The following is a 16,852-nucleotide window of genomic DNA, read 5'->3' on the forward strand; positions in this document are numbered from 1 at the left end:
GGAAAAAATGTGATTTAAAAAAAAAAAAATTAAACTGCCCTCTTTTTCTGTCCCAGCTACAGGGAGCTGCCAAACAGTTCATTTTGTACAGCATGAGGTGGTCAGACATGACTGAGGTTCTCTCTTCTCCTCAATCTTATGCTCCAGTGCCTCATTTTTCCTGGCTTGAGAAAACCTGACACCTGCATGCTCATGGTGGGTTGCTGTAAGCAGCACACCAGTGTCCTTGATGCTAAGGAAGCTGTGCATTTTTACCTCAGGCTGAATATACAGAAAAGGAAGAACAATGAAAATCGGGCGCTTCTGTTTTCCCATGAGGTAAATGCACCAAGGTCAGCCCCCGGCAGGTTCTGGCCTCAGCATGCTGGTCACGCAGTAAAACTAAACTGCCTCATCTTCATCATTATTATCCTCAGGGACACCACAAACTCATTAGTCACCATGAGGTAAAAACAGCTGTTTGTTTGTTTGTTTAAATCAGTAAAGATGATTTGGAGTTATTGTTCGTATGTCAGACTGCTTTTGTTTTTGCTGTTCTGAGACACCGTAAGACAATCGGGAAATTTCAAAAACACTGCCTCTGATCTGACACCCCAGCCCCCATTTCCCACACACTGCTACAAGCATCAGGCTTCAAAGAGCACAGCTTGAACACCTTTTCACAAGAGCAAAGAACCCCTCTACAACCCCTTTCTACAGCTCTCCCCAACATTTTGAGCTCCTTCCATTATTGCAACTGTCTGTCTTGAGTTTGAGATCCCACTCATCTTTCATTAAGCCACTGAGGAAAGCATCCTCTTTCCCTTCCTCCAGCTTCTCTCACAATATCACGGCACTTCCAGCTTCTGAAACAGAAGCTGTTTTTTCCACAATACCTATCTGATACCCAGCACAATGATGCTCTTATGCTTCACTGTAGCAGAATTAATCAAATGGAAGGTCAGGAGGCAACCAAAGCTGAAGCCCTTTGTCAGGAACTTTCTTGGGATTGTAACTAAAGCCTTCTCCTCAGGCTAAGCATTTAGAAACTGTAAATGCTGATCAGCACTTCATTTATCTACTAAAAATCAGCATCCCTGTTCTGCTGCTGACCCTTCAGGGCAGACGAGGACATAGAAGTCTTTGCAATGATTAAGCTAACTGAGCGCTAGACATACTATAGCACATATTTGAAGTCAGCACCAGCCAATCCACCTATGATGAAAACAGGACTGTCTGATATGTGAAAGAAGGGCACAACTTTTCCATTATCAACCTTTATCTCAGCTATTTTAAGGGCTTTTAGCCTCCTTCCATTGAGCATAACAGAACTATGAATTTCAGCTTGAAATTTAACTCTCTTTCAGTTCCTTATCTTCATCCTCCAACACACTGAAACCAAAGCATGCCAGGCTGAGGGAAGGAGTCGTCACTCACCGGATGGGGTTCATATCTGGCCGGCTAGGTTTAGAAACAGCTTTGACAAACTTCTCCGCCAGCTGAATCCTGAATGAAAGCGCAAGGAGAATCCAGCAATTTAGCAAGATCTTTGGCACAGCAGGTAGGTAACAGTTTCAGCAGAATAACTGATTAGACACTTCAGTACATGCTAGCCAAATGGATACTGAGCAAGACTCTTATCACCCTGCCCTCCCAGTTCAGTGCCCCGTGATACTGGCTTTATCCATTAGGAATGGGTCTCCACAGCTTCCTCTACAAGCCCACATGATGCTGAACACATTGATGTATCAGCAGGAAAGTAGGACTAGTAGAGACATCATGTCCCTGGGGAAGGAAACAGGGGCTCATTCCTTCTCCCTCAGCCAGTTATCAGCTATGCTCATTCACATTCCCAGGATGCTCAGTTCACCCAGACTGTGCCTGGTTCACCCCAGACGAAGAAAGGAGCTAGACCTGCCCTCATACACAGAGAACGTACAGTTGGAAAAGGCTATATGCACTTCAGAGCGGGTTCATTCACAGTTCATCTTTATAGCAGTGTTTCAGCTGAATGCACTTGTCTCCCCGTGCTCAGCATTCTGCTTTTAGTGTGAATGCTGTTTCCCAGTCACCTCCTACTCATGTACAAGAAAGAAGTTTCTCCAGATCCTACATACCTCTGGTTGAAATGCTGCTTTCGAACATCATTGCCATTCAGCACCAAGACATCAAGGATGTGGATGGCACTGATTTTTCGCTGGGCTTTCCCCTAGGGAGGGCAATACAGAGACTTACTACTCAGACTGTTGCTATTTCAGCTTTGATTTATAGCCCTTTTTTTTTTTTGACATCACTCTCTTCCAGCAAGAAAGCACCTTTCCAGATAGCAGAAGCACACAAATTCCCTGCTGCCCATTGTACAGTAACATGCTATCCTCCAAGAACTGGTGTATCTCAACTACACCATTCTGTTTTGGGAAGAGAGAGGGGGCAGGACCACAGCTGCCATCAGAAGTGCTTTGTGCCTTAACAGGTACCACAGCACAAAGCCCAGTGCACTACAGCATCCTTATCTGAGGTACCAGAGGACAGGCAAACTCCCAGGCAGCAATATCTTACACTGTGAATATACCATGACAATCTTTTCCCTAAGGCCTGAAATCACTACTGAGCAGTTATATACCCAAAGAGCTGCAGAACACATTAAGACACATTGGCAACATCATCTGTGGCTGCACGTAGGACAACAGCAACACATCAGGTCCAAAGTGTTTTCAAAATAATATTTAAAAGCTCATATCTCTAGCACTGGACAGAAAGAAGGAACTTAATCCAGAATAGTTTCTCTAAAGATCATATGCAAAAAAACTTGCACCTGGCACAGATGGAACATTTATTCTGCAGTATCTTACAGAGAATAGGCAAAACTGCTCATTATATTTGCAGCCACTTGATAAGGGAGAGAATAGCCTCCTACCTCTCCTTTCAGCTCATGAACAATCTCCACAGAGAGAAGGGTATCTCGTGGCAGCTCAGTTTTCAAATCCAGCTTTGTCCATCGATCTGACTGGCGACCATCCCAGGTGTAGATCTGTGATTTCTGTGTGTAGAAGGCAGAATCAAGATTTAGCCAAAGCTTCGTGAGGGCAGGGGTGAAGGACAGACCTCTGACCAACTGTAAAGCAGCCCTCAGAGAATCTTTTTGTCCTAGGCCATCACAGGCAGTTTCTTTGTCAGAAGTTTTAAGGAAGAACCTTAATCTCTACAGCAAAGGAACAAAACCACTGATTCTAATCAGCCAGTGACTTTTCCTACCCAGACAAAGAACCAGAAATAGAACACCTTTAAAAGGACAGTGAAGATAATTAGAGACAATAGCAGGAGTACAGGTCTCCATGTAGGCTGCAATTACAAAACCAGGGTTAATTAGTGTGAAAAGCAGCAAAGTCAGGAGAAAGAAACATAAAATAACTAGCAGTCCCAGGAACCACTGATGGGGATCCTTTCTGGCCTTTGAGGACAGGAAAGGATGGGATGAAACTGCAAGGCAGTATAGTAGCATTGAAATGAACCAGCAAAACTCCCAGACTGTTCTCAGCACTCACCCCTAGACCCAAGAGGAACTTCTGCTCACTTCCAGACACCATACACCGATAATCTAACACTTGGCGAATTTTCTCCAGAGTAGTGGAATTCAGAGGAGTGGGTTTGTAACTGAAGGTATCAATGTCTGTGCCCTAAAGAGCAAAGTATGGAAAAGGCAAATTAGACACAACACATCAACAGGTAGGTAAATGCAACTTCTACATGAAACGATAACCCAGGACTAGCTTCTTCATCTCTTAATTCCTCTGGGGGAAAGTTCCATTTGTATGAAAGGACTCAGAACAAGCTTCTGAGTAAGGTCTCACCTGGATCAGCTCAAAGAACTTGGATTTGGGATCTGAAGATGAAGGAGCAACACGAGCCTGATCAGGAATCTGAAAACAAATCACACAACTGATAATAAGCGTTATTCTTTGGCACATTCATAGAAACCTTTCTGGTTTCAACACACAACATAACATCCTGCCCCCTGAAACTCCCACTCTTGGGATTCCAGTTGCTGGAGAGGTCATCTGGCAAGTAAAACGTCTCACTGGTTTCTAAAATTTAACGTTGGCATACCGCACCTCACAGTAAACAACAGGCAACTTCAGAAAGTTTCAGGCTCAATCTTTGATTTCATGCATGTTTTGATGAAATACTGTTTCATCAGAGACACATGATTAGCCTGTGAAACTGCCATATCTATGGCCCCACTGCAGTCAAAAAGTTCAGGAAAGAGAAACTGCAGACTCATAAAACAAGACCTTTTGGAGAGCTCTGCTGCTTGGGAACTAGGTGCTGAGTTCACTCTGTGTACAACAAAATATTTCAACTGCATCAAAGAAGCCTGCTCAGTTAAGCCATACACATAATGAAACAGAAACATCCTGTTTGCTAACATAAACAGCTTGAAACAGTCTCTGACTTTCCCACAAGACAACATATTAAATCTCTGGCTAGAAAGTCTTGTCTGTACTGCAGCTCCATTCTTGTTTCACCACAGCAAAGACACCTTCACAACCTCCCTGCTTGGCAGCTGACTTACCCCCCATAGCTGGAGACACTCCTTTCGGATTTCAGCCTGCCGTGGCTCAATCAGAGTCCTACAGAAAGACAGCGGACTGTTAAGATGGTGAAACCTCCTTGCTCTTGCAGCATTACATATTCCAGCCCTATAAAACTTGTGTCTGTCAGTGTCTGGCTTGGGAATGACAAACATCCACTGTTCCTCAACAGGTTACACAAAAGAGGATGCTGCCTTCCGCCTCCCCACCCTCCTCCCATCTCCAATCCCCATGTTTAGCTTTGTTTCATGGTCTGCACTACTGATTAGCAGTCACTACCCCATCTCATGAAAGTAGCACTGGCTGTCAATATTTTCAAGAAGTTACATATTTGTATGAATTTATGCTAATCTCCAAGAGCTGGGTACATTGCCCTATTTACAACTAGCAATGAAGACCACACAAAAACCAGTGTCAATGTTCGGACTCACTCTTAGATAATTCCTGACTACCAGATTCACTCAACTTTCTACTATGTATTATCTCTGAATGACACCTCAACAAAGAAGTCATGCCAGGGAAACACCTAGACATTGCAATGGCTTTAGTTTTATGTAAAAAATTTCCGTAATAAGCTTCAGGTAATTCTAGGTATGTAACTTTGATGCTTTGAATTGCCCCTGGAAAACGAAGAGCTATGAACCACACCCAGCTTCAATGGTTACTATAGAATCAAACATACCAGCTGGGAGTTACTTTTCTGCTTACATTCCTGCTAAGAAGCAGGCCCACTTATGGTAAATCAGAAATCATACAATGCATGGAAGCCTTCTCAACAAGGGTGATAATAGACCATCAACTTTCAGGACTCCTCCAGCCACCCACACATTTCTGCAAATAACTCAAGCAGAGACACAAACTGAGCTGCCTATAAAGCCCTATTCTCTTTCCTGGCTCCAAAGGCCAAGCCAAGTACCAGCTCAAATCAAGAACACATTAAAGGGCAAAGCAATTCATTTATAGTAGGTTAATTCAGTCCTCACCGCAAGTCAGAAAAATATACTCACGTGTCTTGAACAAAGGCACGAATTTTGGCTAGTGCCTTTATCTGAACTTTGCAGTGGCTGAAAGAGAGGACAAGTTTTAGTCAGGGAGCAAATTAATCACCACCAAGATTGTTCTACGGTTCAAAACAAGGAAGAGTGCTGGGACAACAGGAGGAAGCCACTCTGATCCTCAGAGCAAGGATGGATCATTGCCAACATGATTCAAAGTGACAGGAAGACCACTGCTAAGAACTAGGCAGTAGCCTCCTTTCTTTTCTACACAGTACTCAGAAGCCAAACAGTATACAGCATTTCTCTCTGCACAGGGTCCCTCTGCCCTGCTAAGCCTCTCAGGGAGCAAAAGCAGAGCAGTGTAGCAGCATCAACAAGAACCTCCATGGGTGCAAGAAGCTACAACTGAAAGGCATGTTGGTTAACCTGCCTACAGCCAGCAGCCCTCATTGCCCACGGGCACTCACTTTTCATTGGACTGGACAATGTAATCATAGAAATCCTGGTCGCCTTTGATCACGTTCAATGGGACAACAAGATTCACATCCACATCAGAGTTGCGCAGCTGGTTGAGTCTGATGTTCACCATGAAGAGATAGTCCCGCACGTCATCAATCCCTAGCTTTAATCCTTTGCATATCACGTACCTATAGAGCAAGGCAGAGGGATCATGTGGGTTCAATTCTTCCACACAGCCAACTTTCCTGCCACATTCCCATTAACAGGACAGTTTCCCAAATCCCAGGAATTCTTTCCTCCTGGGTATCCCTAGGAAGGTGCAATCTTACTTGTCACAAAGTCATTGTACATTTTTTACACTCTGGAAAGATTGGGAAACTCAACCCTATTGAAAAACCCCACAGATCTCTCTCAAGAAGTAAACCAATTCTGTTAAACTTGACAGGTACAATGATAACACACATAATATGCTCTAGCTTTATTGGAAACGTAGTTGTTTCATGCAAAACAGGATTTGTTATATATGCAGTTCCACTGCTTTCTCCCCAGAAGGGTAATTTGGCAAATATCTTCTTTACCTTGTCGAGCGTCGTAATTTGGTAAGCATCTAAAATGTTTCCTTCTCCAAGACAGTTGCCAATTGAGGCAGGTCACAGAGCTTCCGCTAGACTTACCCAAATCCGTCTACCACTGTATTTAGAGGACAGGGTTTCTTCAGTAGTCCCTCATGACCAAGAATCTCACCTCTCCGAGTTAGCTGGGCGGCTTGTCACAGGTTTAAAGATGCACACTCGCTCAAAGCAGCAATACAGCAAATAAACAAGTCCCACACTGAATGGAGTGAACAAGTCAAAGGTTTTGCAGACAAAATGTCCTCCTGGAAAAAAAAAGAAAGGAAGCACACCGATATCAGCAGATTATAAGGAAACAAGGAGATACCAGGCACCTCGGTACCTTTCTCTTCTGTAGAACTAGTAAGTGTTTCTGTACAATTAAACAGCATCTAAAACATATTCATGAAGTGGGACAAATGGGGCTCCATGAACCATCTTCCCCATATCTCTGCAGCAAAGAGAAAAGCGTTTCCCTGACCAGGATCAAGTCAGTATGCATGCTGTCTCACAAGCAAATCTTCTATCCACCCCCTACCCTCCCCTTCCAGGCCCAGACTGTGCCCTCTGGCATGGCAGCATGCTATGTAAAAGCCTCAGTGAAGAGGAGCTCCGATACGTGCAACAAGAAACCTCAGGCTGGAGAAGAAAACTAACAGATGTTACCTAAACAGAATAACTCACTGTCTAGAGAGAAAAGAGTCTATGGTGCCCCTTGCCTTCAAACAAGATTCCCAATTTCCCCAAGCAAAAACCAGTCAGTCTTACAGAACCATTAGCTACCCAGACAGGAAAGACTTAAGGAAGGTTGGTCTTTTTACCGTATCACATTTGAGACCTGCTAAGTAGATCATTGCCTCAGGTACTTCTAAACATAGGGCACAAGATAAAAACGTTCATTATGTTATCATTTATCTTCTGCATCAGTGCCAAATGCTAACTAAACTCAGCAGAAGAGAGGAGCCATCAAAATCAGATAGAGCTGTAATGTCCATCATTTGGCAATGATGAGGTACAGCTAAGACAATGCAAGACATCGTCTTGTTCCGATCAGAGAGATGGCAGATTTAAAGGAGAAAAGCCACAAATCAGAGGTAAAGACGAACTGGATAAACAGCACACTCTGTTCCAACCAGCCGGCTAGAATATTCAGAAAGCAGTTGGTCCAGCCAGTGCCATAAAACTCAGATACACTGTCCAGTTATCAAAGTAGCGACCTTAGCCCAAGACAGCTACATAACGTAACAATGTAAGAGCTTTAAACCAATGCATTTTACCTCAAGCTTTTAATTAAAAGCAGAAGAGACACAGATAATCTTATCTTTCTGTCCCAGTTCTCTCATCTCAGGTTGTACACGCACACGCTCAACTCGCCCCACTGCAGAGCGGACTTCATGGCATGCTAATAAAAACTCTACAACATCCTTCCACAATGCCACTCCCACCTTAGAGAAGGAGGAAGAAGATTAATGGCTAAAACATACCTGTCCGGACAATGGACAGTGCTGTAAGGAACTGGCAAAGCATGAGCTGTTTGCTTAGGATTTCTTGCAGATTCTCCTGACCCTCCACTGAGAAACCCTGCAAAGCACATAGCATGTAATTAGTATTTTCACAAATCTGTTGGTCAAGCAAAGGATTCTGTATAGCTACCTCATGGAATCATGATAATTTATGTTTCTTTACGATAAAAACCACTGCCACCAGGAATTTTAATGGCAAGCCTTGAAGAATTTGACATTGTAACTATGGACACATGTTGAATATCCTACTATATGCAGACTGAGGTATCAGTTTTGGTCATTAGTGCAGGAAGAAAAAGAAATGGACCAACCCCATCAGCCATTAAGAAATGCACTCCCTTGTGATCAGTATTGTCCAAAACAAAATTCCGGAAAGCAGTAATGTTCTCTGGGCGAGTGATGTCTCCATCTCCATCAATCCCTCCCTCTCCTATAGGGAAAAGAGAAGACAATTACTAACATTTTTGCAAATACAGACAAAATATCAGTATGTTCAGGTGATCTATTGTATTCAATCAGTCAGAAATTACACAGACCTTGATAGGCAAATAAACATTAACACATTCCCTTGTTCACCACCGAAGATGCTTGTTTATTTAGGAAAATTATCCAGATTGTGTGGTTAGGGATAAACAAAGCCATATAACAACCATGCTCAAATGATGAGTTGTACATTAGCCTCAGCAAAAGACAAATCATTCACTGCCCTCCCGAGATGAGAACTGACTACATGACAACATTATATTCTCATCCAAGTAGGAATGACACACAGCTGAACCTACTAAAAATCTAAGGTTCAATCTCACTGCACAGCTCACCTGTTAATAACACATTTTTACAGACAAGACAAAACTATTTACATTGTAAATATTCTACATTCTACTAAAAATTCAAATAATTCCAAAGAAACACCATACTCTATTTCCAAACACAATGTAATCTGGAATTTAAGAAAGCAACCCCCAAAAAACCCAGCGAACAAGTTCATAAAGGGAGTAAGGAAAGGGAAATAGGGTTTGTGCATGAATGTTCATACAGTTTTCCCATATGGCTCTTTCTAAAGAGAGGTACATTGCCCCCCAAGTTGGTGTTTTAGAAAGCTGATCTAAGGTATATTCTAGAGCTCACCAATTCTGACTTTGAAGAAGCCTGAACTACTTGGTATTAGTCCCTATAAATCTTCTACAACTACAGCTTCTATTAACCGAACTGGAGGACTAGAAAGCAACAGAGATCAGGATGCATGATAGTGCTTTGAAAACTAAATTCCTCATCAATCATCCTGTCAGCAAGTGAACTGACGCTAGAATTTGTTACCATTCTTCACAACACAAATAACACGCCAGTCTGCACCCTTCCCATCACTGGAAGAGTTTGTACACATCTCACTAGAGTTTATAGCGTAACAGACAGAAAGGGATCAAGGAAATGCATCAAAGTCATTGGGCTATTCATTTCTCCAGATATCTCCTTCCCTCCATAAGAGCACCAGTTTGCAGTGAGTTATGAAGATCCAAATGCTGCAACCGTTAGAACAATGTATTTATCTGCCTTGCTGCCCTTGCCATGAACCTCCTCTTTAACAGATGTAATCCTGAAGTGCTAACAATTCTCCAAGAGTTCATGGTCAGGTGTCAAAAGTGGCAGTCAAGAAGAGTCAAGAGTGGTGGAGGGGAAAAAAAAAAAAAAAAGCACAACAATGGAAAAGCAAACCCTCTTCTCTACAAGACAGGCACACTCAAGTTTCCTTTATACAGTCTGAAATAAGCAGCAGGAATACTAGCAATCCTTATATTTCCCTCCCTATTCCTAGAGGCTATGCAAATAGAGGGCTCAAAGATATCATCAAGCTTAACAAGTTACCCTCCATGAGGTGAGATGCAGAAATTTTCTATGTACACCTGCTTAGCCTGTCTCAAAGCAATGTAAAACATGTTACCTTAAACCTCTTTGAATTAAGAAGCTCATTTAGTCACAGTGATTCAGATACAGCCTCTAGCCCAAATCTGGTTTATTTATCCTTACTAAGAGCCCACAATCATCAAAGCAGAGCTAGGGAGGTCTGACACAGAAGCATACTGTCAGTCAGGCAAGTAAGGTTTCTATCTCTAGCTCTGCAAACAGATCTTTGGGCAAGTCAGGGGGCTGGAGCACCTCCCCTGTGAGGACAGGCCAAGAGAGCTGAGGTTGTTTAGCTTAGAGAACAGAAGGCTCCAGGGAGACCTTATAGCCGCCTTCCAGTACTTAAAGGGGGGCTACAGGAAAGATGGGGAGGGACTCTTTATCAGGAAGGGTAGTGACAGGACGAGGGGTAACAGTTTTAAACTGAAAGAAGGTAGATTTAGATTAGATATAAGGAAGAAGTTCTTTACTGTGAGGGTGGTGAGACACTGGAACAGGTTGCCCAGAGAGGTTGTGGCTGCCCCCTCCCTGGAAGTGTTCAAGGTCAGGCTGGATGGGGCTTTGAGCAACCTGATGTAGTGGAAGGTGTCTCTGCCCATGGCAGGGGGGTTGGAACTAGATGATCTTTAAGGTCCCTTCCAACCCAAACCATTCTGTGATTCTATGGTAAGTCATCTCACTTGCTGTGTTTCACTTTATCAGTGAAGCAGGAAAAATATTGTCAAGCAATCTTAAAGCACTCTACAATTTTCAGATAAGCAAAGTACTCAAGTATCAACTATTACAATGGGACACACATTCCCTGGGCAGACTGGAAGTGCATGCAGAAACGTGACTTCGTATGCAAGCTCACCAATCTCAAACCCTTTCTCAGATGACCCTCCCCTTCTACCTTGCAAAATGGTTCCCTCTAAACAGGCCTCTCTTACATGCCCACGCTAGTGTCAGTACCAGCCCTGCTCCTGATACAGAGGCTGCAGCATAAGCAAAAACATCAGGTAACACTCATGCATATGCTACATACCATAGTAAGGTTCAAAGAGCTCACTGGAAGCAGAATAGAAGTCCTCTAGTTTAAAATCATTTGGTCCTTTCAAGGTCATGCCAAATCCCTTCGCGTGCCACTTCCGCCTCCACAAGACGTACTCGGAGAAGCCTCCAGGACCAGCACACACATCAGCAAAGTAGAGCAGCTCTGCATCTCGCTCCTTTATCAAAGGCCTCTGCAAAAGGAAACTGAGGAAATTCTACTGACCCAGTAACAGCGCCCATCAGTCAAACCAGACACACCATAAACTGCACTATTCAGTCAGAGAAGTCTCTTTCAAGGACCCGTTTTCCCAACTAGTATCCTAAGGATTTTCCTTTCTCCCCACCTTCCCCATTCTCTGAGAAAGCATTGCTGTTTGAAGGTTAAATAGAGGCCCTCACCCCATGGAAGTCCTTAGGGTTTGTAAACATGTAGTCAAAGACATGGTCCATATTTGCCATCTTCATTGCAGCCCTGTGAACACATAAACAGGGACCTATTAAGTTTCAACCTTGGCTCCCAAGGCTGAAAGCAAACATAAAGGGGCTACACTACCAGAAGTTCTTCAAACCTGTTCAGGAAGAAAACTCCACGGATCATCTCATAGGGGTTAGACCTTGTTCGGGCTCGACGCATTTCTTCTCCATCCAGCTCATCAAATACACTCTGCACAAACAGAAACAAAATTGAGCTCAACATAGCACAGGCTTGAGGGACAGGAAGGCACAAGCATTTCCTATGCTCATGCTTCTCTCCCCTTAGACAGCAACCTCCGTGCAGGGTTTGGTTCACCAATATAGACCATTTTTCCATCACATAATGATACTTACTCTTCTTCTAAGCCACTCCAATTCTTAAGAAAATTTAGTGACACTGAAGAATTCTGTACTGATAGCTCCAGAGCCTGATAATGTGGTTACCCCCCTCCAAAAGCAGTTCCAGCCTAATGTATTTCTCTCACACATATACACACACTCATATTCTACTGCAATTTACAATGGCATGATAAAATCTAGAAGGGAAGACAGAACACACAAGAACAGAGAAGGAGCTTATTTCCTTCATTTATTCAAGTCTTTAGCCTTTCAGTAGAACTAAGAAAGGGAGACTGTTTTCATTTATCTCTTTGAAGGCTGAGGTGCAAAACAGATTGCTGAACAGACAGTAACAACTAGGATGCTAGGTCATACCAGTGGTAGAGAGGTAAAAGAGGATGTTCTGAGCTCTTGCCAATCACTTAACTATGCAATCCTCTTCAATTATTTATTTCACTTGTTTCTCCAAAACTTCAGTTCCTCTCTAAAGAAGGGGACTCACCTTGCACTGCAGGACATTACGTAAAAGCTCTTCACTACAGAACTCTGTTTCATCTTCAATCACCATCTTCCTCTGGAACAGGACAAGAACACAGATGACAATAGCAAACATGGTATCAGTCATCTCAGAATGCCACATGTATCAGTAACAGATGAAGGCTGCCAGCCACATACTAGACTCTGTTAGCAAAAGCGTAGCCAGCAGGCTGAGGAACTATTCTCCCCTTTTAGGCATCTTGAGACCACATGTGGAATACTGCACCCAGTTCAGCACTCCCCAGTACAAGACAGACATACAGGAGCAAGCCCACCAAAAGGGCCACCAAGATGACAAGGGTGCAGAAGCACCTGGTGTACAAGGACAGACTGAGAGAACAGCTTGTTCAGATTGGAGAAAGGGAAATCCTATTGCCATCCACAAGTACCTAATGGCAGGAAATAGAGAAAACTGATCTAGACTGTTAGAGATGGACAGCAATAGGACAAGAAACAATAGACACAACCTGCAACACAAAAAATGCCAATTGGCCCTATGGAAATTTTCTTTTGTCAACTGGGTCAAACACTGAAACAGATGCCCAAACAGGTTGTGAAATCTCCATCCTTGGAGATAACTCAAAACTCAACCAAATAAGGCCTTGAGCAACCTGATGTAGCTGGACCTGTTTTAAGCAGGAGGCTGCACTAGCAATCTCCAGGGGTTTCCTCCAGCCCAGGTTATTCCACAACTCTTTGACAAGGCAGTTTTTTCAGGCTGAGTAGTCCTGTGTCATCTTAGGTTGGTAAATACTGAAATCTAAAAAAATTACCTTCCCCACAGTCATCCACTCCTTCAGCTCCTGGGCATCAGGGATTTCCGTGGTACACTCAAGGCACCAGTCCACCTCCTCGTAGGCACTGGGCTGCAAACACAAGACATAGGAAAAGCCAAAGATGTTTTTACTAGCAAAATATAACAACTAATTGCTTCCCAAAAGTTTGCCTCCTAATCCTAGCATAAGGGGTTATGCCATGACTTTAGGGCCAATCATAGAGTTCTTTTTCTCCTAGTCTAAAACATGGCTTATTTGTTTGGACTTAAAATTTAAAATAAAAAATACCAAAAGAAAAAAAAAAACCTCCACCATAAAAAAAACCTCTCACCACTTTCCTCTCATTAGAGTCTGATGAATAATCAAGACAAAGCAAAAGCCTAGTACTCTCAAGGTACATTTCACAGACACTGCAGGACAGACAGTTGCCAAAAAAACACACACTTCCTGATGGTGCTTTACACATTCTTTCTCCCAGTTCTTTCTGAAAGGCTCCCTCATTCCACAACTTCATTCAGGCTTCGAATAATTTTTATAATCTTGGGAAGGAATTGTTTTAGCAGTTAAGATCAAAGTGATGCTACTTCTCTACAAGGAGAGGCTGCTAAGATCTACTAACCTTCTTATATTTATTACAGTAGCATTATCCACAAGGGTGGTAACACTTAACTGCTGTGAGCTGTAGAAACACACTGGAGAACAGGACCTAAAGCAATGAGCCTATAGAACAGGTCTCAAATTCCTGGCTCTCAAGCAATAACCTCTGATATTATTTTCAACTGCTGAAAACAATTCAAAGAATGGAGAGTGAAGTACTACAACACGCACCATACATAACTTGACAAGTATTGCTGTCCTTGACTAACAATGGCCGGGACCTTCTGGCTTACTCTCCAGTTGCCAGATCCCTACGATTCAGTGTTTTTTTTCTTTTTAAATACAATCGCACCAAGTAATATCAAAACTGGGCTTTACTTTCCTGACAACATCTACTTCTATTTCCCGGTGTTATTCCTTGTTGAAAAGCTTGACAAGACACGGGAATACAACATCCAATTTGGAATATTAAACACACTCAAAAAACTCTTTTTTTAAAAAAAAAAAAAATCACCTATTACAGGCATGAAAAATGATATACAAAATAAAAATGGTAAACTCAAAAGAGCTTGATAACAATTTTCAATCACATTCACTACTGCAAACTCGGAAACGAATCCTACAGACCACAGCAACAATCCCTCTGAAACCAATTTTGTCCCAGAACACTGATACACATGACAGAAAACAAGTTTTGCCATGCTGTTCTGGGACAAAATAAGGCCTGGGTTCACCCACTAGAGCCACTTAATGGTAGCTAGTTGTATCAGACAACACTAAACATCATTCCCAGAGGGCAAATCGGGAACACAGCAACAGAAAAGGGATTCAAAATAGGAATTACTTACCTCTGGCTCACCCTGCCAATCAATATTGAGCTCCCCATCAAATCCTTTGAGGGTCAGCCCAAAGCCTCTCCTTCCCTTCTGATTGGAGGCCTCAACAATATCCTTCCTGCCTTGGCCATATTTTCCCAGACCTTCTCCTTCCCGGAAGCCCATCTTGGCCTATAAAGAAAGCAAAAGGAGCACACTAAGGAAAGTGGACTTGAGTTTATGTGCTACTACTTGTGTCAAAGACTAGCCAGAAAAATGACACATCACCCTGAAGTGACTTGAAGGCATTGAGCATTTTTAATCTCAGCTGTGGCTTTCAGGACTTAATACTGAGCTCGCTTCACTGAGGCAGGACACAAAAAAACTAGATCTGAAGAATGATGTTTGAGATGACAGCAAATTACAAAAGGTTCAGTAATGCGGGAACAGCCTGCTCAGAGGGAGTAGTGAGGAGCCTGGAGCCATTCATCACAGTGTTCAGTAAGCATGGAAGGTTCATAAAACAAAAGATGCTGGCACAGGAAAAAAATTCATGTTGTGATGATATTCTTTGTTGTGAACATGCACTCACATACATTTCAAGCATCAGTTAAATCTTCACATAAAACTCAGAGGAGGAATGCAAGACACTGCTCCTGAAACACATTCCCATCTCTTAGGTTAAAAGAAATATGTTCATCAACTGCTAGTTTTTCAGGCTTTTCTCTTCATAAATTTTAGCAACAGAGAACAACAAAAAGCATGAATACAGTCAATTTCACTCCCTCTAGCATGCATCTACAAGACAATAAGTAAATAAAAGACTTAAGGATTAAGTTTCACTTTGAATGAATGTTATCCATATATTCCTTCCTGTGAGAAGCAAAAAAATATTGTTTATTGCCAATCTGTACAAGAAACAACACAAGAACATCTGACAGGTTTTATACAAAGGTACATGGTGTTTTCCCATTGCCTTTGCTACCCAGTTCCGAATCACACTGAAATATGTACACCAAATGTGACAGCCACCGAGCCTCTTACACACCAGTTTCCAAGGACAGAATTTTGAACATCTAGTAATCAAGGACTATTTTCCTTTTACTCACCTAATGCTACCAAATCATTCAACCAGACTTTGATATCACATCAATCTTTATATTCAAATTTATGAGGCCTTACAAACAAAAGCCTCCCAAATTCAGTAGTAAAAGCTCCTGCATTGTGACCATTGAAAGCACACGTCCCAGTTGGCTCAGGAGAGAACTCTCCAAGTAAAAGACAGTCTTGTGCTAGAAACAGCAAACTGCAGCCCAGTGCCAAAAATGCATGTGGACAGATTCTGAATGATCAGCAACAGGGTTTATCTACCGAGAGGCACAATCAGCAACTCTCAGCCTCTGGATCCCATTGAGTTTTGAATTTAGCAAGAGCTGAAAGTTCTTTTTTCCGTGTAGAGGTATGATCCTGCTGGTCAGCAGCATTCCACCTCCTTGAAAGGGAGTATCTCCCTGTTCCCACTCCTAGGAGCAGCTAGCACTTCCCAGCTTCTCGCAGAAGACTGAACTTCTAACTTGGCAAAGGCAGGTAGAAGTTGGCCTACCACCACGGAAAGATTGCTGACCCCTGCTCCTGTGAGTACAGCACCAACACAGAACAAAAAGGAGACCTGAATTCTGGTACAGGAGTCCCAGAATTCCTGTTGCATTTCAAGTAATACACAACTATACATCTCATCTTCTCTGCTGCCCTTGGAAATAACATTTTTGTTTCTCTGTTATCAAGAATAGAAATTCTTTCAGGACTATGAGATACTCGCTATACCACACTGATGAAGTCTGCATCAGGAAGTAAGTGTTACAGCATGCACTGAAAGACTCCTCTTCTCTACAGCCTACTATTGCCTTTAAACTTGGCAACAAGTTGATGAATTTGGGACTACCATGAGACACAGTCAATCATTTTCTTAGAACTTCCTAAAAGTACTTTCTTCCCCATGCTAGCACTGTGCAATTAAGGGGTTGGCGATCACCTTCAAAGTTTAGTTGTCCCTGTCGCTATCATTCACAACTCCCTGCCTTGCCAAAAATTTCCGGTCCTACATAAAGCAGAGTGGCACTACTTGAAAGAAAAAGAAATACTTTAATAATTAAGGTAATAATTCTACAAGGGTATGCCAGCCAGCCTCCAAGATCAAACAAATTCATGTCAATCACAC

General features: G+C 42.6%; 1 protein-coding gene across 2 annotated transcripts in view; it reads right to left on the reverse strand.

Annotated features, from left to right (window-relative positions):
• The window catches only part of CMTR1 (cap methyltransferase 1), a 28,691-nt gene that overhangs the window by 6,083 nt on the left and 5,756 nt on the right, over nucleotides 1-16,852 (reverse strand). For both annotated transcript variants that reach the window (XM_074818133.1, XM_074818132.1), the window contains exons 4-20: nucleotides 14,668-14,826; nucleotides 13,220-13,312; nucleotides 12,412-12,483; nucleotides 11,666-11,760; nucleotides 11,496-11,568; nucleotides 11,089-11,287; nucleotides 8,474-8,592; nucleotides 8,124-8,220; nucleotides 6,773-6,905; nucleotides 6,037-6,216; nucleotides 5,579-5,635; nucleotides 4,553-4,610; nucleotides 3,831-3,899; nucleotides 3,525-3,656; nucleotides 2,897-3,019; nucleotides 2,097-2,188; nucleotides 1,417-1,485 (exon numbers count right to left, since the gene is read on the reverse strand). In XM_074818133.1, coding sequence (XP_074674234.1) covers nucleotides 1,417-1,485; nucleotides 2,097-2,188; nucleotides 2,897-3,019; nucleotides 3,525-3,656; nucleotides 3,831-3,899; nucleotides 4,553-4,610; nucleotides 5,579-5,635; nucleotides 6,037-6,216; nucleotides 6,773-6,905; nucleotides 8,124-8,220; nucleotides 8,474-8,592; nucleotides 11,089-11,287; nucleotides 11,496-11,568; nucleotides 11,666-11,760; nucleotides 12,412-12,483; nucleotides 13,220-13,312; nucleotides 14,668-14,826 — 1,820 coding nt within the window. The remainder of the gene's footprint in view (nucleotides 1-1,416; nucleotides 1,486-2,096; nucleotides 2,189-2,896; nucleotides 3,020-3,524; nucleotides 3,657-3,830; nucleotides 3,900-4,552; nucleotides 4,611-5,578; nucleotides 5,636-6,036; nucleotides 6,217-6,772; nucleotides 6,906-8,123; nucleotides 8,221-8,473; nucleotides 8,593-11,088; nucleotides 11,288-11,495; nucleotides 11,569-11,665; nucleotides 11,761-12,411; nucleotides 12,484-13,219; nucleotides 13,313-14,667; nucleotides 14,827-16,852) is intronic.

This window comes from Strix aluco, chromosome 3, assembly GCF_031877795.1.
Source record: "Strix aluco isolate bStrAlu1 chromosome 3, bStrAlu1.hap1, whole genome shotgun sequence".
NCBI classification, from domain to species: Eukaryota; Metazoa; Chordata; class Aves; order Strigiformes; family Strigidae; genus Strix; species Strix aluco.